The following is a 25,802-nucleotide window of genomic DNA, read 5'->3' as shown; positions in this document are numbered from 1 at the left end:
ACAAACAAGTTCCATCCCCCCAAAAAATGAAAAGAAAAAGCTATATTTTCTCTACTTTATCTCTGTCAAATGAAAATTGATTGTTTGTCGAATTATAAAAAACAAGTTTTGTGGGATCCCTAATGAAAGTAATGGATTAATGAATTATGTACAAAAAAGCCGTACTAGATTATAAACTAATGTTTTGTACATGTTAAATGAAGAGACTATTTCAATCAAGTGGGTCCTGAAATTAGTGGATAAGCAATTGTCTGTCCTGTTTCCAAAAGAACATATTAATTACTTCTCTTTTTTTGAAAATTCAAAAATTGATGACATTGGCTGAGGATGTTGGGGTATTTCAAAATCTTTAATTGATTTTCTAATCTTTTAAAAGCTATCTGACCATCATATTCTAAAGATAATAATAGAATTCCTGTCAAATACTTCAGGATATTTTTGACCATTTGAAGCAAATTTCATTTGCTTCGTTTTATCTCTCCTTAGTGCTCTGAGCTACCAAGTAGTTCCACTTTCTATTTTTCAGGTAGTTATGGAATATTTACAAGCAAGTACTGTCAAAAAAAAAAAAAAAAAAAAAAAGGAAAGCAGGTCAAACACCAGTAGGGAATTTACACATTTCACACAGAAGCAAAGCCACAGTAACGTGTCAGGAAATATTACTTTTGTATCATAAATTTTCCAGTTAAAATTTTGTTCCAAAGTAATTTAAGAATGAAAGTGACTGGACAAATTGTTCATATCCCACTAATCCCAAATACTTTAAAAATATACCATTTTTTTTAAAAGACACAGTTTACTGCTTATCAAAAGAAAGGGTTCTCCTCCTATTGGCGTTAGTGATATATTGTCTGTGCTTTTATTGTAGTGACCAGAGCTCATACTGATGTGTCTTTATTTGGTTAAATTAGTTGGCTTGGCTCAGTTAGCCACAGAGAATTGATCTTGCAGTCCTTTTTTTTTCTGTAACTGGAGAAGAAATCTTTGTTTACTTTGGTTCCTCTGCATAATGAAATTTCCAATTTGGGACTTTGGGAATTTCTGCCTTTTAGGCATTACCATTGGAAGATCTCTTCACAACAGGTAATAGGGAACTAAACAAAATTAAACATCAGGCTAACTAAAACAATATTGAAAATATTGTTAGGCCAGTAATTATGCAATTCTTAGCCTTAATTTATCATTTTCTAGATATATGGACATTCAATATGGAGAAAATTAACAAAAACTCTTTCTGGAAGCAGCTTTAAGAAACGATAACTAGAAGACAACTGCTAATTTGAATTTAAGATATATGAAAAATTGAGTTAGTTCATTTGGCATAAGCTCCCCAGAATACCAAAATAACTGATTTAGAATAGTTTGTTGTTGGAACTAATGCTTATTGAACAGTGGAAAATTTCTCATTTGCTCCTTGCCTGTTGTGAAGGAGCACTTTCAGCCACTAATCAAAACTGAACTGGATGATAACTCTGTACATGCTTCTGCACATTCCTACCGCATGGAACAATGCAACTTCTTCAGCAAAGTGTTAATTAAAAGTATTTGGAGAGAAAAACATGACTATAAAGTCACTCAGAAGTCTTATCAAATATCGGTTAGAAAATAGTACGTTTTTAACCTTGGTTCAGACTATTTGCTGTTACTTCAGCTTCCTCGCACTTCACGCTTATGCATATGTTCTTTTTCCCAATTGTTTTGTAGGGTGAATACCAAAATCGGTAGTGAGGGGCATAATCTGCTGTGTTCTAATTATTATTGATTTTTAAACTTCTGCTGGATGTAGAAAGTACAGTTTTTCATTCCACAGTGGTTCTCTAAAATCAGGTTTTGATAGTTCATTTTCATTGAGCCTTGAAAGGTCTACCTTTGGAGATAAGATGACAGCAATTTTGCTCTTAATGCAGTTCAGCTAACTCTAGCGGCTGCTAGCCAGAAAATCAGGAGTTGGTAAAACTGCCAGATGTGCTTATGTGCTCTAAAATACCTTCTGCTTTGTAGTATCACTACCTGCTCTTCCTCAGTCATTTATACTATTTTGCTCCTGGCTAGTTTATGCCTTTACTAGTCATATAATTTAAATCTCTTCACCTCCTCTGCTTAAATTTTCTGCTACTCCAGTCCATGCCCAGATAGTAGTGTTTGATACAGGGAAGTTTTGATATGGAAGAAATTTCTATGCTGTGGTTTCTACATCTAAGGTTATATTAATCTCTACTATTCCTGTGCCTTACTTGGCTGGGAGGCAAATGAATGGCAGGTACCCAGAGGATCAGTATGAATAATGAAGCCTGTTATTACTGTAATGTATTTCTCAAAAACTTTGTTGCTTGTGAATATGTAGCTATACTGTTTCGGTGACCTTTCCAATTAATAATTCAGCAGCGCATGTTAGTACTAATGATTTCTTTATTGTGTCTGAGCTTTTTCACAGTTTGCACAAGAGGGTGGACTTTGCTTCTTGTTGTGTGTTCTTCCCTGATCAGAATGAGTGTAGGTTTTCAGTATTAGTATTAGAAGTTAATAGAATAGGCAGTTAAGTACACACATAATATAGGCTTCTAAGAGAACAGAAATTGCTAGCAAAGTTTGATCCCCGTTTGCTTTCCTCTTGGTGACTAGGAAGACAATCCATGACTGAAATGACAGATGAGTTAAATTACCAAATTTCATTACTGCTGTTTTCTCAGTTCTTACATTCTAGAGTTCGTTATGTTTCTGAAAAAGAATTTGATTACAAAAGCAGCCATGTGTAGTAAGAGAGCTCTGTGCATCATATGTTGGATTTTTGCAACTCTTGCCATAGACTATCCCACAAAACTTAAAAGACTAAAGCTATTCTGTAGAGTATGAATTTATCTAGGCCAAATTCAAAGACGAGCCTACGCTAGTAATGAGTAACAGTTGATAACTTGTTCAGTTTATCTCACAAATGGCCAACACTGGCTAATGGGTACTCCTCGTCATCTTCACAAGCTATTTTCCGGTGGATATGGGAATGAGCTCACAAGACTATTCCCTTTCCCCTCTTACACACGTTGTGCTAGAGGTAAGTGTGGTTTGGGGAAATAGGGGTGGGATGTCATGAGATGAAAGTGAATGTGGGCTTCTTAAATTTTTCACAAACCTCAGTAAAGGCATGTATCTGGGGATGGACAAAGAATCAGGTGAATTTTTATTTTTTGCCCAAAGAGGTTACCCAGCCCTAAATTTACATGGTTTCCTTGAACTGGGAGTTAGAAATCCCTTTTCTCTTCTGTTTTTCTGCTGCAGAAATTCCCAACATTCCCATTATGTGGGCTCCAGAGAGGGGTAAGCAACATCTTCAATCCCACCCAATCATTTCCAAACTAATTCTTTGCTAGTATTTTTTTGCTTTTTAAATCATCATCAGAAATAGCTCTTAGATGCATTTTTCCCATTTGTTTGATTTTCTTGTGGATTCTCATATTTTTGTTTTATAGGAAGGTCCCACGGCCTCCCCAAGTGCTAGGGTCAGACTCATCTGCTGTTTCCATTTGTGTGCTATTCTCCCGTGGATTTTCATGGTTCACTCTGTTGATCTAATCACATTATCAGAGGGTGAGCATCTAGATTCTTGGGACTTTTTCACTCATGGTACCTTAAGTTATTGCAAAAGTACTGTCACCCTGCTGCCTTGTCAGTTAGTTAACAGGCTTATGTTTTACCCTTGCTGACAGCTGCATCCAATTATTCATGGGCATTGGTCTTCTGCTACCTTGCCTGTCTGGGGACTGCCTGGCACTCACTAGTTCTCTTCTCTGTACTGCTGGCTGTGTGACATTGTCCTCCCAAAATCTTGGCCCTTTGCCTGACTGTCTGGCATTACTTCTTGACTAGCTAATTGCTAGACACTGAATACCCCCTGCCCTGCCCATCTGCTGAATGGCGTGTACTGCCTCCTTATTGTCCCTTCTATCTGATTACTTGTGGGCAATGGTTTTCCACTGCCCTGTCTCCCACTTGGAGTGCCTGACATCACCTTCCTGCTGAGTGCATCTGCTGACTGCGGAGTTGTTCTTCTGCTGCTTGGCACACCTGCTGTTTGATACTGCTTTATCAACTTGCTGAATGTCTGGCATTTTCCTCCTGCCTTTCACATGCTTCTTGATTATAGTGTCCCCTTGCTGCTCTTTGAGTCTGCTTACTTACTGATACTTGCTCTTTTGCATTCCTGTCCACTTGCTTTTATGCCTGGCATTTTTGTCACATTGTCCTGCCCACCTGCCTAGATTTTATTCCTAAATATGCATCAGTCTGAAAAATTAAGAAGAAAAGTAAGGAATGGGGAGAAAATATTATCTGACTCCTTCATGATCTGATTCAGTTCAACATACCAGCCCAAAAACTGATGTCAGTACCTGCATCCAGCTTTTTCTTACTTTGCTTACTCAAATCCCTCTCCCTCCTTACAAAAAAACAAAACAAAAACCAAAACAAAACAAAATCCCTCCCCAAAAAACAAAAAAGAAACAGACAGCAAAAAAAAAGAAAGGTCCTAAATCTTACTTAATCTTTACTCCATCACCTCATTTTATAGGTATATTACTGTTTGGAAATGCTGTGTTAAGTATCAAATTCAGCACTAAAACAAATCCCTAATGTTATATATGGTAATTTTTGCAGAACCCGTGGAAGGTAGGTAATAACAGAAAAAAAGGGGGGAAAAAAAGGCAAGCAGTGCGTTACTGAGGCTCAGAGAGATTAATGGCTGAATGTTGAGCTATGCCCAACAAACACTGAATCAAAGGAGTTAAGAAATTTTACAAGTCTCTTATTTGAATCACAAGTTTGCAGCTAACCTAAAAAAGGACATTGGATCAGTATGTGATTACCAGACTGCAGTGTGTTGTAGTTGTTGTTTCCTACTCTGCTGAACTTTTGGTACTGGAAGAATGTTTGGTTATTAGTTTACAGAAACCTTTTTGTCACTTTTTCACAGATTAAGAACAAAGACTTGACTACAAATGTAAGATCCATGGTGAGGGTTCACAAATCATGGACAGAGCTTACTGTATGAAGTACAATTTTCTGCTTTTATTTTAATGCCACTCACTCATCCTCTGTTTTCCTAGTTCTGCAACCGTTTCCAACATACTGTGAATGATTGTAATTTAAATCACGCTTTTGAATCCAGTACTAACTAGGAACTGGAGTAAATTCTCTCTCATAATGAATCGTGTCATAATTTCATGATAAAGACTTCCTTCTCTTAAAATAATTGTCATATCCTATTAACTTAAGCTTTTAAACTCTCAGTACATTATTTTATGTTTTATAGTATGTGTTGTCTTCTTGCTATCTTCAGAGATACCCTAAATATGTTGACTGATGTTAAACCTGACCAGCAAGCCAGCAACCTTGACTGAGTACCTCTTCACTTGTGCCAGACTATGTGTTGGCTCTGAGAGGTATCCTATGAGAGCACAGCTTGCTTCTGACACCAGCCTGCCATGGAGAATGGCTCCCAGTGTGGCAGACAGCCACAGTGAGAGCCAGCAGGGACTTTCTCGTCGATGTTGCGCTGAACTCTCAAAATCTGCTGTACTGCTTTATTCAGCTCCAAGGAACTTCAGGACAATAACAACCTTTTGGTGTCCTAGGCTTCTCACTCTTAGCGACTCTTCCCTGTTTCTCCAAACATATTTTTTCACAACTTTGCAAATTCTTAAAAACAGCAGGTTTACAGTCTCTCACTTCCCACCAACTTCGCGCTGTTGAGGTTTGTGGATAAAAGAACAGATCTCAGTGGCAATTCACACTCTGAAGGTTTTAACTCTTGGTGCTACTTTGTTTTGCTTCTTTCCTAGAATGTTGTTTGAGAACTGGCATCAAGTGAGGATGAGAAGAGAGGAGGAGCATTTCCTCTTGCACTGTAGGGCTGCTGGACAGCTCTTGACCTCATTTCTTACCCCAAGAACTGCAGGTCATATCATCACAGGTGTATCATTTCAATTAAAACAGTTTCTCTAAATTAATGTTATCTCAGAAAAATGACTAGTTTCCAAATAATATGGATGTATAAATTTTAAACAAAATGCAGAAAAATTCCGAAACTGAAAGATAGATAAATACTGTGCTTTTCCTTGAACATATGCTTTTTTCCTGGTTGAAAATTGTACCTCCTGGAAAAATTGGTGCAGTGCTGACTCAGGCAGCTTCATGGTAAAAATGTCCAAGGAAATCAGCTTTTCATCTGTAGTGATCAAGCTATTGCAAAAGCATTTTAGTCATTTTGAAAAAATATATGTTTACTTGAAAGAATATACTTTAGTTTTCTATCTTATAAATCTGGCCCAGGAGTTTTAGGGGAAACAGCTTCATTTTCAAGAGTGAAAAAAGTGAACAGCTATCTGCCACTTTCCTATGAGTTGACTAAGTATTTCTCTCAGATGAGTCAATATTTATGTATACAAAATTAATACATGAACAGAAAACCCTAAAACTTCAGTCTCTCTCTCCAACACTTTTACGTTGCATGCAAATTTAACACTGGAGATTCCAAGAATGAGAAGGACATAGAAAGCAGATTTCTTTGTCTCCTGGTAATTTTGTTTCCTGCAGCATCTTAAAGAGAAGCTGCTATTAACTCATCAACACTCTTTTCAGAGAGAGAGTAGTTTTCTTTTGATATCTGAAAAGTTAGTAAGATGCACTTAACTACCCTAGCTTGTGTGTTTTTCTCAAATAATAGCTTGTCACATTCTTAAAACAGCTTAATATATTCCCCAATAATGTTTTATATCCTTGTTTCTTTTCCTTGATTTAAAAAATAACCACACACACACAAAACCACAAAAAAAACAAAACGATTTTTTTAATTTAACTTGGTTCACTCAGACACATAGCGTTGGGAAATTAAGGTTGGGTGCATATGGTTTCTGTGTTATTCTGCATTACTGTCTTTCATCATCTACATATACTATATAGAATCCTGATGTCTGATTTTTTTCTTTAATTAATATCTCTAGAGCTATTTGTGGTTCCTGTTCTCAGAATGTGAGCACATTGCTCTGGTAGTAATAGGAGATAAAACAGTCATGGTCCATCTTTGAGAGCTATTGCAAGACAGTTGAATTATACCTTCAGATCTTACAGCTTAAAATGGTAAAGTCAAATGATAGGTAATGAACTGAATGTATTCTTTAAATACTACCTGTCAGTTACAGGACAGTTAGACCATGATAAGGTTATCCTAAGAGTGTCATATTTCATCTTCTCTACAAAACTTTTTCATCTAATTATGTCCATGCGAATCTTGGAGAACAAAAGAAATTATTCATGCCAGGAATTAAATAATACTGTTCAGGAAAGTGTTGGAATCACTTCTGCTTTCAAAGTCTGTTCAGTTTTTCAGTTCCAGTGAGCACATCACTCATGTATATCTACATCAGCAATTATTCATGTACCGGACACATGAATTGCATTACTGGATCTCACTGAATAATAGTTTTTATGAGTTTTTATGTTATGGCATTAATTCCTGAAAGCTGTTATCACCATACTTTACCACTTATTTGGACAGTGAAGATACTATTTAAGGCAATCTTAAGAGAAAGTGCTTTTAGTAATTCTTGAGTTGTCAAAGTAAATGATTGAAAAGTTATCGCTCAATACACCATTCTTTGTACTGTAAAAATGCATTTTAGGAGAGATTGTTTTTTGTTGTTGTTTTTTTTTTAAATCTTCAACATTGACGATTTTAGATTCAAAATTTTTTTGAAAGAGATGTGGCAAAAGCTCACCAGAGTTCTGTAGGCAGTGTTTGTACTTCATGGATGGTAGCAAATACAGACAACGTTCCCGCTGTTCTCAAATAGCTACAAAATTATTTATTTAGAGATGTAAAATTGTGAATAGAATTTCAGTGCATTCACTGCCAAGAAGACTGGGCAAGTTCTTAGGAGAAAGTAGTATAAATTTCTGACTGATGACTTCATTCTTTATGTGTGCTAATGAGGATCTATAAATAATAAGTTTTCATCCTGTGGTATCGTAACCATCTCAAAAGGAATGGTTTTTTTTCTCTTTTCAGTTCTAGACTGTATTGATTAGTACACTTCTTGAAACTAGTTTTACATGAAATTAAGATAACTCAATCCTGTTTCTTCTTTGATACAGGTAGATAGTCTAGAATTTAGTACACATAACCACATGTTCAACACAGAGTAATTTTTTAATGAGACACAGCTCCCTAACATTATTTAATGCTCATTACATTGTCAGTTGCAGTAATTGTAGAATTCTTACTGGTATTGATTATGCTTTCTGCTGGTTTCTCTTATTTCTACTCCATGGTTCTGAGGTTAGCTGTGAACAAAATTTTTACACTTCTGAAGTTTTGTTCTGTTTTAATTTTTAAAGAATTTTGCAAACGTTGTGACTGATAACGTATATTCTTGCATATAGAGTTAAATATAGAGTAGCTTGAAGTACTTTGAGGGAAATTAAGAGGGTAATAATATATACATAAATTTTTAGTGGTGTGTTTGGAATGGCAGTGGTGTGTCACTACCTTTACCAGCTTGTCTTCATCTTTTCTACTTCTGTTGAACACCTGGGGATTGATTCTTACATGAACTGGAGTTGAGATGGGAAGCACAATAGTTTGCACATTAAAAATTGGACTGAAGAAGGAAATACCACTTGGCCTTGCATTGGAACCAGGTGCAAGGACTTGTTTCCAACGATCATTTTCACAAATTAATCCTATAACTTCTCCCAGTTGTGAATACTTTATCTTTTGATGCTGGCTTAGGACATATTATTATACAACTTTAACATGCTGGATCAAGTGGGCTGTATAAATGCCTCCCTCATAGAGCAAAAAAGCATTTATTAAGTATTTTCTTTGCTTGGTTAACTGTTTCTAACAATGAATATTTTGTTGGTTTTATCACAATATATAGGGATGAGCAGTATTGCAAATGTAAGATTAGTTTGGATGGTATAAACACTATCTGAAAATTGTGTTTAGCAGTCAAGATTAAAAAAAGATTGTTATTAACATTTAAGATATACTGTAAGTTATATTTAGAAGTTGCATATTGTTTGGTTGCCGAGTTGCAACAATTTCATTAACACTTTTATTGTATAAATGAGTTGGGTAAATCACTGATTTATGAAGTTTATGTAAATCAAATACAGCCAGATTTGAGAGAAAACTTACAGACCTGGTGAGGTGCAGATACAAATCAGAAATCCCACAGTGTTGGTTTTTCTACTGTATTGATTTAACTTTACTATATATAAAAATGTGAAGCATCTTCCCCGGTACATTTTGCAAGCTGTAAGCAAAAAATGAAGCTGAACACTGTGAAGTAAATCTGTTGAGTGGTTTGATTTCAGCTGAAGAAGACAAGGTCTTTAAGGAAAGTTACTGTAAATATTATTGGGTTTGATCTTTATTATCTTCTATACTCCTAGGTAAAAAATAGCAATATCATTGGAGTCCGACAATTAAACATATTAATTGCTTAGTCATGCTGAAGTTATTGAGGCATTGTCAGAGGTACTTCTGTCAAGCAGTGGCATTTCTTTTCTGTACACATAGTGTAATTGTTTTGATAGAATCATTTGCTGACATTGTTTTATAAACAGGATGAATAGGAAATTAGCTCCAGGCTTCAGGATCTCATGCCATAGGCACTAGGTAACAATAAATGGTATCTTGAGTCCCAATGAAGAGAGTGAGGGAATTTGAAGGCAAGTTGCAAGCACAAGGACTCCTGGATACAGGGAAAAACAGAGAGTTTGTATTTAATCTAATCTATCAGCAGTAACTGCTGTGACGCTTCTGTTCCTGACATGGGTAAATTTTGTAAGGTCATTCTGTGAAGTCTGAGATCTTGCTGGCAGCAGAGTCCTTGTGAATATGCTGAGAAAGCAAGCAAACTTCAAATCAGTATTCCTGTGCTGCAGACCTATTGTCAGTGGAAACGTTATTGATGTGTGCAGATACATTGGTTTGTAGATTCATTTTTAGTTGACTGCATTAATCAGGGTTTCATCCATCTTTGACTGTACATTGATTTGAGGTGGGAGAAGAGAAGGAAAAAAGAACAAGTAATCATGCTGATAGAATTCCACTGAAGTTGATAGAATAAGCCACCATAAAGCTGTTGACAGGTTTTATAGACCCATCCAAGCAGCGCTTATGGATGGCTTGTTGCTGAGGAAACAGTGGCTATCAGGCTGATACTTATTAAGTGAATATGGGCAGGTTCATTTCTGTGAGTGTACATTTGGTCAAAAGCTCTAGAATGACAGCAGCCACCTGGAATCCACCAAGGAACAGCTCCTTGTTGCTTGTGGTGTGTAGGCATTGTTGTTGTCTTCAGTGGTTTGTGACAACTAGTTTGACATCAGGAAGAAAGCAATAATCAGGTATGTGTCACAGCTCAGCCACTGTTTGGTGTATGTCTGACTGCAGCACCCCAGTGCTGTGTTAGGGCCATCAGTGGGCTACTCATTGTTATCCAGGACCTGTGATTAATGTGATTACAGGTGGTATCACCCCCAACATACTACTGGATCTGACCCATCACAATGTCTGCTTCCTTCATGTTAGGAATGAATGCAACAAATGTACATCTTCTATGTACTTCTGAATTCCAACTTCTCTATGATCATGCTAGCATATTCTTTCTTTCTTGCAGCATGAACACTGGTGTGTTCAGTATTAATAATGATAAACTCTGCCAGTTTGTGTGAGGACAGCAGAGGGCTATTTTTGTCTGTACAATATGACTGTAAAAGAACAAAGGATAGTCCTCTAGCAAATCCTTTTAGAATTCTGTATTGGTCCTTGGCACAGAAATAGCAGGGCTTTTCTGAGATTATTTAAACTATCAACCCTGGGTTTGCCACCTTCTGTGCTTTAATATTATTCCCAGAGTTGCTCTGTCTAATTGTTAGTGTAGTGTAGATGGTTTGAATTTTAGTACGAGTTTTTTGTTGCGGATACTCTTGTAGCACGTTAGAAATGCAACAGTGAAAGCTTCCATGCATCTTGCACTGAAAAAAAGTTATTTTAAGACCTTCAAAAGGTACCTCTATATAGTACTGATATGATGGCTTACATCACTAGGAAGTTGCTGACTTCGTTGGCAGTTTGGGTGACTTTTATAACTGCCTCAGCTTTGGTTGCAGTGCAGCAGTAGTGTATACGGTAAAATTTATCCATTTTTCAAATTAACTAAATAGTCAGCCAAAGAAAGTTCATTTTGGAGGGCATTAGAGAACATGGTTCTTGTTAAGCCTTCCACCCACAGAGAAGACAAAATGTCATCACAGAGGATATGGGGGCATAGTATAACAAAAATTCAAGGAAAGACAGTATTATGGCAGGAATGAGTGCTTGAAAAGTGATGTTTATCCAGTAACTTTCCAGCACATTAAGAGTAACAAACTGCTGCAAGTTTTATTTGGTACTGTACTAAGGGAAGAAATATGTAACTGAATTTTAGATAAGACGCTGTGATCAGTCTAGCTCTGTGTAAGCTCTATTTTCTCGCCCACAAGATGAGAGTAGGGAAGTAGACGATAAACTCCAATTGCTGACTTGTGAAAAGGAATTGCAGCCACATGAACTCCCTCCAGCAGAGGTATACCAAATGATTTTTAAGATGGTATCTCATCTGCAAGCTGAGCAAGATGGTTTTTGTTACTAATATATACACATCTGATACATCTCATTAACAGCCATGACTGAAAATTCTATTGCACATTCGGCTGATCTATCTCCATATAGTTTCTTCATCCATTCTTCTGAGGTTTGACTTTGTGGTCTGCAGGTTTTGGTGGAGAGGGCAGATGGATAGGTATTTCTTTGATTTGACATTTTTAAGACTTTCGTATTAAGTGTAAAACCCACAATGCAATAATATGTTACCTATGCTAATTCTGTAGCCTGTTAAATATAAATTTGTTCATTAATTTGCATAAACAACTTTATGATATGCTATGCAGAATCATAGATTTGAAGTTTTCCAGCAGAAATAATACTTCCTGACAGAGGCAATCTCGGTCACCTTAATTTAATCAAATTTATTATGACTTCTCAGTCTCATATTTGCATTTTAGTTGAAAAGATAGAACTGTTTTACTCTCCTGAAACTGCTGAAGGGTATATAAAATTATGTGTCAGATCACTACTTAGTGGTAAGAGGTCAGACTTCACCGTATTTAATACCTGAAAGAGAAAGATAAGGAGTTTCTGAGCATTTCAAGAAGAGTCCTAGGTGTTATAATTAAATCAGTCTGCAGTGGGTATATCCTTTACAAGCTGCCTGGAAGGGCTTTCACCTAATGTAATTTATATGAAGGAAAAGAAAGGCAATGAAGCAGCAGAGAGCTCTCAAACCAATTGGCAGCAAGCCATCTGCTAAGCAACCACAACTACGTCAAAGGTATCTAAAAATATATCAGTTGGTTTGGGAACATAATGCTCTAACTCCAATAAAAAGACACTTTGAATACTATCAAAAACATGTTTCAGAGTATTTGGATTTATTCATATAGCAGTGAGATAGAAATGTTCTCATTGACGTTGTTACTGAATGCTGAAAAGTGGTAGTTCAAAATAATTATTTAATTGTTAATGCCACTTCTGTCAGGAGCAGAAACTTCATTTCTTCAAGTCCCATTCTCTCTTTCCCTGGTTCCCCCCCAGTCTGACAGCTGTACAGAATTCTGTTTTCCTTTTTCCTCCTTATGAGTTTTCCCCTCATGCCCTGGTACCTTGTGCAGCCTTATTTCCATCCTACTCACTTCATTCCCTAGCCCTCACTGTGCTCTGTAGAGGAGAAGGTGCCAGTGCCGTGGCTCCATGCAGCAGGCAAGGGCTGACTGGTGGTGAGGCTACCAACAACTCTGTTGCAGTATTTTCTTTTACAGATTTCTGAGTTTCATGTCAAACAGGGAAAAGTCATGAATTGTTACATGTTTAAAAACCATCAGATATTGTGACTTGAAACAATATCTATTGGTGAGTCTGTCACACCCTGAAAACATCTGATTACGTTTACATTAGAATGCTTCAGTTTTGTCCATTACTGTAACATATATATTATTTTTTCTGTTAATACGCTCTGGACATTTCTTGCCCAGTCATCCTCTAATCCTATCAAGTGACTGAAGAAAACTGAATTGTGCTATAAGGTCTTGGCTTCAATAAGCTAGGTGCTTACCTGATGATTTTCTTTATAAGTATCATTAAAGGCATTTGAAATTGCCCGTGAAGCAGTTTTTACGATCTTAACTCAACCTTGCTATAGTATTGGTAAAACATAGAAGAGCTGGGTCACTGTTAAACAGGCTGCCTCTGTGCACTGGTGCCAGGCTGTAACTCCCCAGTGGGATTCAGGCAGTGTGGACTTTCTGCATCTCTCTTCCACACTTCCTTCTGTCTTGAAAGATGTTTTAGAAAACTTGTCCAACAGCACTTCAGTATACTTTTAGGTGAAACTAATACATGACTTACAGATAGATACAAACTATCTGTAAATCACTGTAGCATCCTTAATTTCATTCATATTTTCATGTATGGCCAGAATGGGCTTCCTGGTATGATGTTGAATCCATCTTCTGTATGCCACACGTTTAAATAAAGCATTTAAATAAAGCTTATTGAAGGACATCCCTAGAGCAGATGTAAAAGGTGTTTACTTAGCAGCAGCCATTTTGGTTACATCTGTCCAGTTAGACTGTAGGAAGCATTCCCCTGTCTGTAGCAGTCTGCCTGCAGAAATGAATGCAAGCATACATATTTTGAAACAAGTATTTTTAGAAACTTGTGTTGAGGGCTGTACTGCTACTTGGACTTTCTGCCCTTTCAGATTTTGCTACTGCAAAATGTTTATACATTTTTAATAATCACATTGGCTGCTAGCAGTGACATTTTGTGAAGGTCATTTTTCTTGTGAAGTTAGAGAATGGACTTGAATTTCATTGAAGGACTCCCGGAGCTGCAGGGTCATTGTTTGTGGAACTCTTTTGCATCTTGTACTACCTTTGAAGCCTATTTAGAATTTTAACTAATGATATCTTCAAAGTGTCACTGTGCTCAAGGGCAGAAAAGAAATCTCAAAATGCACTTTATATTTAAAACTAGTTTCGAATATCTTTGAAGCATGGCATTAACTGAAAATAAAAGGCATAGTATATACTTACTGTGTATGCACACACAGAGACTTCCATGTTTCACCAAGTTTTTCATTGTCAGCAAAATGTCCCTGCTGCACTGCAGAGCATGGTTCTTCAGAATTTTTAATGTGTAATTGCTAATTTAATACCTCAGCGGGTACCTTTTGGCATTCTTCCTCAATGCAGATATTTTAATTTTGCCCATATCATTGAGTGGATTTGCTGGAAATCATAGACTGTCCTATTAGCTACTGAATTTGAAACTGTTTGATTTTGTATAAACCAAAGTTCCTGTTTCCCACAGTAGCACATACCAAGTTTGCTTTTTGGTAAAATACCTGATGATTTACTTGGTAGTTGTGTCTGATGCCTTCTGATACTGACACATTTCTCTAAAACACATTAAATGTTAGTGGTAATATTTGAGAAGGGCCAGTGGAATACTTGCACTGGTTTTTTGTTTTCGTTTTTCTGATACATGTGTTTCTTCCTGTCAAGTGTTCTTGCTGTGTGACTACTGGCATGGGTGTCCGACCTTTTGGCTTTCCTGGGCCACACTGGATGAAGAGGAATTATTTGGGTTGCACAGATATCGGTTGCTCTGAAAGTAATGCCTCCTATTTATTTTCATGGAAACTACAGCAGATACAAAGAGCACAACAACACTGTTTAATAAAGCTCATTCTCAGCTTACATAATGCTATTTTTCAATGGGGTCATTACCCTTAGCTATGCATTTGTGAACAAGGGCCTGCATGTTCTGCTTCTCAAAATCTGCAACAACAGAAGTGACCCACTGTTAGGGTCATCACTGCTGAAATGCACCACCCAGCGCTGCACTGTGCTCACATCCACTGTTTGGTCTCCATAAACATTCAGCAAGCATCAATGAATGCCAGTGAGTGCAATTTTTTTCCCCGTGGAGGAATTAAGGGCCACATCTTTGCTTCATAGCACTTTCATGTCAGATGCCATGTTGTCAGATTGCCCATCTGCTGCCATCTGTAACACAGCAACAGAATGTAATGGAATATTGGTGGGAAGTTTCAATCTCTACTGCCATACTACCAACATCCACCTCTGACATTGTAGGCTGACATCATAAAATAGAAGGCATTATTTTCATGGTTTCCTTCATAAATACAATATAGTTCCTCTGTATAAGTAACAATTTTTTTATACTCTTTAGTATTTTTTTATTCAAATCAAAGAAGAAAAGCATAAATCTAGTAGGATATTTGACTGTGATCTTGTAAAACAAATGCATCAAATTTGCAACAAATGCAACAAATGTTCTATGGAAGTGGCTGCAATTCTTACTGAGTTCTCAAGATCTCATCAGAGATTTTTATGAAATTTTCTCCTCCTGTCCTTCATCCTTGAGAACACTTGTTCACTAATGTACATAAAGTCAAAAGTGATTACATGAATAAGGTGTGACTGTGAAGGGAGGGATTTTTTTCTCTGATAATATAGGGCTCATAATAAACACAATCACATTTTTTCTTTGAGTTGCATATATGATCTCAACTCAATATGTTCCATTTGAAAATTTGCACGTAACTTATTTATGGCAATTGAAAACAGAATTACAAATACGCAAAACAAAAAAAACTTTTTTTTTTTCAGCGCTCTTAGAGCCTATTAAATTTCTTTATCAAAATATTAAACACAGCTGCATTTTTTTTTTTTTGCTTTTCACAGGACTGTGGTTAACCAGTGTATCAAAATGCATAGATTTATTTCGCATAACTTGAATTAGCGCTTCACTGTGCCCTCCTTGTGCCCTGATTTTAGCTCAGACGAGTTAATAGCACAATGATGGCTTGACTGTTGTGAGCAATGGGTATGCACCCAGTACTGGGCAGTGCAGGGCAGGGTGACCAAAACTGAACCATGGCTTGGACATGCCTGGATTACTGGATCCTTCTCATAGGAATGCTATTGAAAAAACTTTTAAGCTGTGTTTTCCTTCTTTATGGCATTGTTTTGTATACTGGGAGCTTATAAAAGTATTAAGAACTAAGTTGTAATGTAATCTTTCCCACAAAATCATTTGTCTGGATTTCTTCCATTATATTCTTTAGTGTATCAAACCGTTGAGAATATTTAGCTTATTCAGTGTATCCTCACATTTGAGACATTGCTTTTCGGTCTTGGTAGCTGTGCCATTAAAGCACAGTACTTTGACTGGATGTTTTACAGTGGATTTCATAGTTTTAAGAATATTGCAAATGTTTTAGTTGTGACAAGCAATGTAGAATCTTGAATCATAACGGGAATCAAGGTGTTCCAATGAAAAGCAACCACTGTGAGAGAAATGGAAGGAGGGTAGGATTGTAACCTTCCTTTGAGGTGTTTTGCCCAAAACCAAGTCGGAGGCTCGGAAACCAGAGCAAGTTGGACATTTAAGAAAGTTTGTGTTAGGAAAGGCAGAAGTTTGTGAATATTCCTGGAAAATCATTTCACAGCCGATACCCTGTATAACAAAAGGACTTAACACAGAAGTATTTTCAGACTCTGCGTCCAGGCTTCTCAGTGCCCATAGCATAGAAACTGCTTGTGAATAAAAGCCACCAGCTTGTTTGGAATCGCTGTTTTGATGACATGATCAAATGGGAAGGCGTCAGCCTCTGGCCATTATCATTTTACCATTTTACTGTTTTCTTGCTTTCCTGCTACATGGGTTTCCCTTTGCAATTTTTTTGTTTTGTTTTCTGCAGACCTATTTGCCCTTCTTAAACCTTGGGAAATCTCACTTGGAAAATGTGACAGATTGGGGAGAAAGAACAAATCATTATATACAGTCTACTCTTTGCTTATTCACAAATATTCTTTCCTTTCTGCTAGAGGGAGTTGTTGTTTATGTGGTCTTCATTAGTATTTCCTCCATATATAGAGTCTTGACTTTTAAAATTTTCTGTAGGTATCTCTCAATAAATACAGCTAACAGTGCTTCTTCCCACCCCCTTGTCTTTCCCTATTTTACATAACCAAGAGAAAATCCTTCAACATATTCCGGTGCTGAGAGTTTATCAAGGACATCTTTTGGCTCTGAAGCAAACAAAAAAAGATTTTCCTACCCAAATTTAAGTTTATTTAACATTTTTCTAGTCCTTGTTATTTTTCACTCACTTTGCTATTTAATCTTTGGTTGCAGGCCACTAAAGAAGTAATAGAGCGAGAAGCCCCGGGGATGGCCCTTGCAATGCTGATGGGATCACTTAATGTAACTCCTCTGGGCATGCTCTCTAGGTAAGACTATTTCCTTCAGAATATGAAGCAAACTATTTCCTTAGAAATATACAAGATAGTCAGATGGGATGACTATATAAAAATAATTGAAGATTGCTGATGGTATCAGGACTAGAAGTCTTAACTGTAGAGAAGTGGTCAAATTCCAACAACGGTAATTGCATTCTTTTATTTAACTCCCTCTGTAGTCTCTCTTAAACACAGCATCTTTATGTATTTTCTGTGCTAAGCTATTTGTAATGTTGATGCATGCTGTCTTTTCACCCTAGAGCTGTGACATTTCAGTGGGAGTGAAGAATTCTTCTGTATGTTGTTCATCAAGTACTAAAATGCAAAAAAGAAAACAAACAAACAAAAGAACTTGATAAATATAAATGTGTTATTTTTCCTTTTATTCTAGTATCAGCAGAAGTTCTCTGGATACGCTTTCAGATTCAATACATTAAATTCTAGATTTTAGTGTTACATGTTGAATAGTTAGCAACAGATATTCCCCGTGTTCCTGCTTATCAGTGACACCTCTTGTTACCCCGTATTTCATTCAGGAGTTGAATTATGGATCATTTCCTATGATAGATTTATTAATATCAACATGTGTTTTGTGATTTAGTTTGTGCTTGTATGTCATTTCAAGGTAAGGGGCTGTTAGAGTTTTTTTTTCTTCTCATTGCATAATAAGATCATAACAATAATTACATCAGTAGTGTATTAAGGAGACACTTTCAAATCTCTCTAAACCTCCCTATTCAGATGATTTGATTTTTAAAGGACATTTAGATGAGAATTTTACAAATTCAGCAAAGTATTTGAAAACTTTACATATCATTTTGTGTATCTCAAATGATAGCATTACCAAGGTAATATTTTCAGATTCCATCAAAACTAGCAAGCATTTTCATTTTGTCATCTGACATAATTTTTATGTCATATTTTATGTATTTTGAAATTAAAGTATAGCAAAGCTATATCAAAGAGAGGAACAGTTAATTTAGCTGTTCTTTTTCTGATGACGAAAAAGATACGCAATTAGATGACACTGAATAACCAAGCTTGATTTAGGATGTGATGTGATCAGGATGGCTGAAAGGATGTTTTAATGGTAGTGGAACCAAAACGCTGGACTGCAGTCTGTCTTCTGTACATACAGCAAGAACATGTTCCTTAACCTCAAGCTCAAAATAGTCATTGAAGACAATGGTGGAACATAACTCCTCTGTGAATCTATAATGAAAATGTTATGTCAAGATACCTCATGCAATCATGTTAAAACTGTAAAAAATTTCCAATGAAAACCTTTACTTCAGGTCTAAATGTAATTGGCCTACAAAGGGTCAGTATCTTCATAGCGCTATTCAGATCATAATATTAAGTTAAGCATATGTGCTGTGAAGGAGTTTAGTGAATTCTTCTATCCCAAGCTTGAATGTCGTTGACTTAATTTTAAAATGGAGCTCTTACAGTTACTTATGCATGTAATTTACCAAAAAAAGAAAAAATGCAGAACTTCATTTTGCAAAATTAAGGTGACACGACACTTTTGTAAATCACATGCTGTTTTGAAAATGTTGGATCACTTGAACACTTGTTGGAATTTTATCACTTGAACTTTTAGAAGTGAAGTTATTGGCTCTCTTCCTGACCATGGGACCAGCATTAGAAAGTGGTGGATTATTTTGTAAACTACGTTCACAGATACTTATGACAGATGAAAAGCCTCTGAGATGCACATAACGGGGATCCAACTCTGAGGTCCAGCAGGGAGTGTGTTGGATCACAGACCTTTCAGTGTTCCCTGTTTCTCTGTAACCTTCCATCTGTTCTTGTCCCAGAAGTAACTTATTCCTTACCCAAGCCATTCCAGTCCTTACTGAGGCTTTATAAAGTACTCCCTGCCTTTTTTGCACATTTATTCTGCTTTTACAATCGTAATTTATTCCCAGAAAGGTGTTCCTATCTTCCACTTCTGCATTGGATCTATATTGTCTTCCAACATCTGTTTTTTCTGTCTCTTTTATTCTGTTTTTCCTTCAACTCCCTTGATTGAATTCCTTTTTTCTCCTCAACTTCTCTGTATTTTTTTTTAAATTTCTATGCGATGCATCAAAAGGCTGTGGATAATGTAAAATGTATGGCATCTACCTGTTCCCCATTTTGAGGCAGATCATTAACTTCTCTCTCAAATTACCTTGAATGCATGTACATGTGTGCTTTTGTTGTGAACATGCACTATTTTTTGCAAACCATTCAGTTCTTAAATATTTAAGCCTACTTTTAGAATCATAGAATGTAACATTTTACATGCTCTCATGAGAAATTTTTGGCAACCCCATTTCTGTCTTGAGCCATTACATATCTTTGTAATTCTTCGCTGGAAATTTCCTGGAGTTTCCCTTAATTTTAATGTCTTAAACTACAGCTTGATTACCAAAACAATAGTAAATGAGCATTTTTCTTTAACTCAAGCTCTTCACTTCATATGTCATTGAATGTTAGTCAGCTACCTGGAGTTTTTAGGGCATGTAATGTTTAAAAAGTGAGTGGAGGAAGATGGGGACTTGGAGTCAGGCAGAAAATAAGACTTCTCTTTTGGTCGGTTTGACTAGAATATCAGAGGTTAATCTTGTGGCACAATAACTGTCTCTGTAGTATTTAACTGTGAGTGTTAGGACAGCTGTCACTAGAATACTTGTTACTTTGCTTGAAAATGCCATGCTACCACTAAATGAAAGTAACTACTGGGAATTATTTATCTAAGAGAAAATCCAAGGAAGTCAGCTGCTTAAGAATTTGGTAATATCCTGTCAATGTACATATTTTTTCCTGTCTTCACTTTGGTTCATGTTCTTTGAAAAAGAGACTGTTACACAGTTTCTCTCCATGCAGCTTCCATATTGTGGTTTGGTTTTTGCTCTTAACTTTTTTCTTAGCTTTATATCTTAGCTCTGTTTTTTTTTATCAGTGTTTTGATAAACAAAGAAAAAAATCAGGAGCCACATGACTTTTCCTCCAGACAAAATCTAGAAGTGTTGATTTTTCTTGTGTGTGTTTTTTTGTTTGTTTGTTTGAAAAAAAAAAAAGCTAAAGGGAAGAACAGTTACACTCTGACAGAAAGCTTAAGAGGACCCCCTTCAACACATGGGTGTATAAGTTCAGCACTGCATTAAAACCAAAGAAAATCCCTGAAAACATAAAATAAAATGTTACATCTTCAGTAGTTGTTTTCTTCTTTTTGAAGGAGTAAGAGACTCTGAGGAAGAATTAGATGTGAACTACTTAAGTGTAATTTTCACTTGAGAATTACTTCCTACTATGCTTTTCTTATGCTGAATCTTAATAAATAAATAAATAAAGGAAAGAATATATGTTTGAATTAACACAACCAGCATGACTTGTTTTTTTAACCCATCAAGAGAAATAATGTTTGATAACCATCAATTACATTACAAGGGAACTATTTGCTTGAGCAAATAGGAACTATATCTAAGAATGTATTTGACAGAAGTAAACAACAGAATTAAGAGTGCTACACAAAGCTAGAAAAAGATAGAAGTAGTGTTTACACTATCAATTAAATGTTAGAATTTTCCATCCCTTGTCAAACACTTTTTCACCATCTTCTAAGCTGTTTTGTGATAAAACCAGCAGCAAATATAGGTGGTAGAGATTGATTTGACAAATTCTACTAAATTATAGGATTTATCTTTAATGTTTTCTTCTTTCTACAGTGAAGAAATTTGCCTACAAAAATTTCACTGAGGATTTTCTTTCTTTTCAGACCTGTATGTGGAATCAGAGGGAAAACTCTCATAATTAATCTGCCAGGTAGCAAGAAAGGGTCACAGGTAAGAAGTATTCTTGCTGATCTACTACTGAAGGCTGATGATAAGTCCTGAATGTAGAAAGTATCTACTACAAGTTTTACAAAAGTTAATTGAAATGCATATTTCAATTGCAGCATCCCTGTCAGTCCTGTGATTAGACCAGAACAATACAGTTCTGAAGTAACTGAAAGTATACTGTGCAACAGATAGCAAGAGTGTGCTACCTGTAGCAGGCAGCATTAATGAAGATTCTAATGGTCTCTTACATTTCCTTCTTGTTATCTAGTCAGCCTGTGACTGATCCCTGTGTTTTCTACTGCTTACAGGAAAGCACTCTTTTTCACGCAGAAGTAAGAGGAGGGCCTAGTGTACTGTAGAACTTGCTAGAGTTAAGAATAATTCCAGCTTTGGTCAGCAAGAGGGGAAAATGGAGCATAATTTTTAAGAATATGAAAAATTTTAATATTTTGGATACGGATATCAGACTTGACACTCTTTACAGTTTGTTTTCTTCCTACATTTAACTCAATCTGGACAAGGAAGTTAGGATATATGTTTTTATCCATACTTATTTTCTGACTTTATATTAATTGATGTATATATGCCACATTCTGAGATTTCTTTCTCTGCTATCCAAACATTACTATTTACTAGTGCCAGTATTATATGCGTATTAAAAAACTGACTATGAGAAATCAGACATTAGAAAAACAAGCAGGTGACAATTCAAAGCAATCAGTATCGACTTCATGTTATATTTCTTCGTTTCTGAAGGACGGACTACTCAAATGTGCCTGATATACACATGTGCTTTAGCTTGAAAGGGGGAAAGATTTACTTTCTCAATGCATGCAAAGGACTTATCACCCCTTTTTTTTCCCATATTCTTGGTGTATGGGATTTTAAGATAAAGTTCATACCTTAAAAAACTGTAAGGTAAAGCTAAACATCTGATAAAATAGATAGCTTTGTCATATGAACACTAATTTCTTGAGTATATGACTGCTTTTGCTTTCTGATTACTAATCTCAGATTAAGTGGAGTTAACAGTTGATGTCAGGTATGCCGTCCTCACATGGCATTCTCTTGCAGTGGCTCTGCAACTTGCTGTTGTCTCATGTAGTTGCATGAAGAGTACCACCTCCTTCTCATCTAAATGATGGCTCCTTTTGCGAAGGTGCTTGATTTTCAGATCCTTGATTGCCAACACTGCAGCAAGCGTCTGTGTACTTTCCTGGCCACTTTTCTAGGATTACTCTGATGCAACTTTTCTGTATTACGAAATAAGAATATTTGCTGCCACTATTAACCATAAAACATTCCCCTATACCAGGAGGAATCAAGGTACTACTAAGTATATTTTAGCATGAAGGAAAAAAGAATGGCAAAAACAGAAAAAAAGGTGGGGGAAAAAAAAAAAAAAAAGTAGAATAAAAGGTGGAGAACAATTTTGCTTTTGAGGGGGAAAAGGCCTTAAATCACTAAGTTAAAATAAAAAATGATAGTTCTAGTCACTGCCATTCTCAACTGTTCAATAAAACTTATTCATGTCTTGATTTTCCTGCTGCCTGTTTAAACACTGCCATGTTGTAGTCCAAAAGGAACTATGATGTTTCATATTGAGCAAGATCTTGTGTCTGTGCAAAAATCTGCTCTTTATTCTTTTGACAGTTCAGAGGATCTTCATCAAGGTGCTGGCAGTCATTGTGTTATCCATTTGGAGGGAGAGTAAGGGTGAATGAGTTAATAGTGTATGTCGAGATATTGAATTAGGTACTTTGTGATATAAGTCAGGGAAGGTAGGGGGGTGATAGACCTGCTGTCAAGATACGGCAATGGTGCACAGCAAGAGATCAGAGGCTATGGTGGAGTATAAACCATAGCTGACATAGTAGTGCCTGGATAACTCAATGCAAAAAAATGCCACAATTCCTTCCACATCCGTAGCCATTCTCCAGCTTTTCAAAAGCCTGTCATCATTATAACAAAAAAGTCGCAGTGTTCACTTGAATTGCAGCTGTCTCTGTAGTAGTGATCTTTCTTCTCTGAGAGAATTCTGATAATGTAAAACCTGATTCACTGCCTAATTATCACCCATTCCCACAACAGTGAAGTCTGGCATAATACTCTTAGAATAAATGTCAGCATGCATGTTTATGATGCTTGTTGCCAAACTACTTCCTCAAGTTTAGAAGCCTAGCTTCAGACTTGCTTTTACTGAAGGATATAATTCTCAGCCTTGAGATCGCTTTTATTAACTTAGTGATCAAACAATCTTTGATTTACTTGTTCAACTTCTTCCAGATCGGTCCGCTCACATTAGGGCAGTGTATTCACTTAGGTATTCTGACAAGCTTGAGGTAACTGAACCCCCAGGGAATAAAAATTTCGTGTCACTGTTCTGGAATACAGATTGATATGAAATAGGCTTTTCATTTGTATCTTGTCTTGCAAATCACAAAGTGCAGTACCAATTCTTTATTCTATTCAACAAGTGAAATGTGACACCTCTTGTCATGTATAGGGGAACTTGTCATATACAGGGGGACAGTAGTTTTGTAAACTGAGCGTGAGTTGATGTGTATATGATGTACTTACAAGATATTTTGGAAACTGTTTTTTTCCACTGAGATTAGTCAGGAAATACTTTCTTCAGGAATAAATATTCCGGACCTTTATAGTTTTGAATAACAATTCTACTGTTATTTAGGGAGGAATAATTGCATGCACCAGTAGAGGTTGGGGGATGAGCTGCTGGAGGGGAGCTCTGCGGAGAGGGACCTGGGTGTCCTGGTGGACGACAGGTTGGCCATGAGCCAGCAGTGTGCCCTTGTGGCCAAGAGGGCCAACGGCTTCCTGGGATGCATTAAAAAGAGTGTGGCCAGCAGGTCGAGGGAGGTGATCCTCTCCCTCTACTCTGCCCTGGTGAGGCCTCATCTGGAGTACTGCGTCCAGTTCTGGGCTCCCCAGTACAAAAAAGACAGGGATCTCTTGGAAAGAGTCCAGCGGAGGGCCACCAAGATGGTGAAGGGCCTGGAGCATCTCTCCTATGAAGAAAGGCTGAGTGAACCGGGTCTGTTCAGCCTTGAGAAAAGAAGGGACCTGATCCAGGTCTATAAATATCTAAGGGTGAAGGGCAGAGTGACAAGGCCAGACTGTTTTCAGCAGGGAGTGGAGGCAGGACAAGGGGAAACGGCTGGAAACTGCAGCATAGGAAGTTCTGCACAAACGTGCACAAAAACTTCTTTACAGTGAGGTGACAGAGCGCTGGAACAGGCTGCCCAGGGAAGTGGTGGAGTCGTCTTCTCTGGAGATGTTCAAGACCCACCTGGACACCTACTTGTGTGACCTGCTGTAGGGAACCTGCTTTGGCAGGGGGGTCGGACTCGATGATCTCTGGAGGCCTTTCCAACCCCCATGATTCTGTGATTCTGTGTGATTCTGTGATTAGAAGTTAAATAAAAGTCTCCGTGTTTTCCTGCCTGGAGGCACTTAGACTGTGAACTTAGGTAAGGAGCATGAGGAAAAGAAATGAAATATGTTAGTAAGTATTTTAGCAATACTTTGAAATGTAAGTGATTAATAAAAAGGTAATTCTGCCAGAAAATTAAAAAAAAAAAACAAACTTGATTTTCAGATATAAGATTGCTATAAGCTTTATTTAATCCTGTTATATTGATCATCTGTTCTGTCACTGTTTATTTATTTAAACATAAAACATCTTCAAAACATGAGATTTCAGCAGAGACTTTTAAGATTCATAGTGCAGAAAATGCTTCCTTAACAGTTGAGTTGTCAGGAACCAAATAGGGCAGATTGTTACCAGGCATTGCTCTCATTTTTCTCCTTTATGACTTGCAAATATTCTTTCCATTTTATTAATACAATCAGGTAGGAAGCTTATATAAAAGCTATGAAATTGCACCAGTACGCTTATTTCATTAATAAAATACTAAATTTTAATACAGCGTGACAGCAGTGTAAATGTCCATGTCAAAAATGGACACAAGGAGAAATTGAAGGAAATGAAGGCAAGAGCAGTTTGAACTGAGTGTGTAAAACTCCCTCTTGCTGTATTTTCTCCTTTTTTATGAGTGCAGATTTCACTTTGGAAAGGAGAGCTGTGTATTCTTAGGTCAAAACTAATATTGCAATAGAAGTAGATGAAAGAAGGCAACTATAGTAAACTCAGTTGAAGCCAATAACTGTTTACTTAAGGTTGATCAGAGCACCAGAATAAAAACTTGCCTTACCAAGGAGTCCAAGCCTCACTGTGAAAGGAGTCATCGGGGACTTTTTAACTCAGTCTGTTTGGTACTGGAGTCGATGTTGTTGGAACAGGACCTTAGAGTCAAAATTTTAAATTGCAGATTTGAGTTCTAATCTTGCAAATAAGTAAAATAAATCATTTTTGACTAGTGCACTATCTCATGGAGAAGGTATCCAAGATGTCTCCACTGGTGTCATCACAATGTAACCATTCCTACCTACACTTCTAGTAGCTAACTGAAATAAATACTTTGGTAGGCTCTTTATTTTCTGTAACACTAGTATAGCACA

General features: G+C 36.7%; 1 protein-coding gene across 13 annotated transcripts in view; it reads left to right on the top strand.

Moving 5' to 3' along the window:
• GPHN (gephyrin) overlaps positions 1–25,802 on the top strand; it is a 261,257-nt gene that overhangs the window by 137,346 nt on the left and 98,109 nt on the right. For 6 of the 13 annotated variants that reach the window (XM_052695201.1, XM_052695199.1, XM_052695194.1 and 3 more), the window contains exons 5-7: positions 3,274–3,312; positions 17,327–17,421; positions 21,197–21,263. In XM_052695201.1, the coding sequence (XP_052551161.1) occupies positions 3,274–3,312; positions 17,327–17,421; positions 21,197–21,263 (201 nt within the window). Of the gene's footprint in view, positions 1–3,273; positions 3,313–3,499; positions 3,583–17,326; positions 17,422–21,196; positions 21,264–25,802 lie in introns of those variants that run through there. The other 7 variants (XM_052695200.1, XM_052695198.1, XM_052695195.1 and 4 more) reach the window with 2 other exon arrangements.

Source organism: Tympanuchus pallidicinctus, unplaced genomic scaffold (assembly GCF_026119805.1).
Source record: "Tympanuchus pallidicinctus isolate F22 unplaced genomic scaffold, pur_lepc_1.0 scaffold3, whole genome shotgun sequence".
Lineage (NCBI taxonomy): Eukaryota > Metazoa > Chordata > Aves > Galliformes > Phasianidae > Tympanuchus > Tympanuchus pallidicinctus.
Note: the sequence above shows the minus strand (reverse complement) of the source record. Positions and strands in the feature narration are given on the sequence as shown.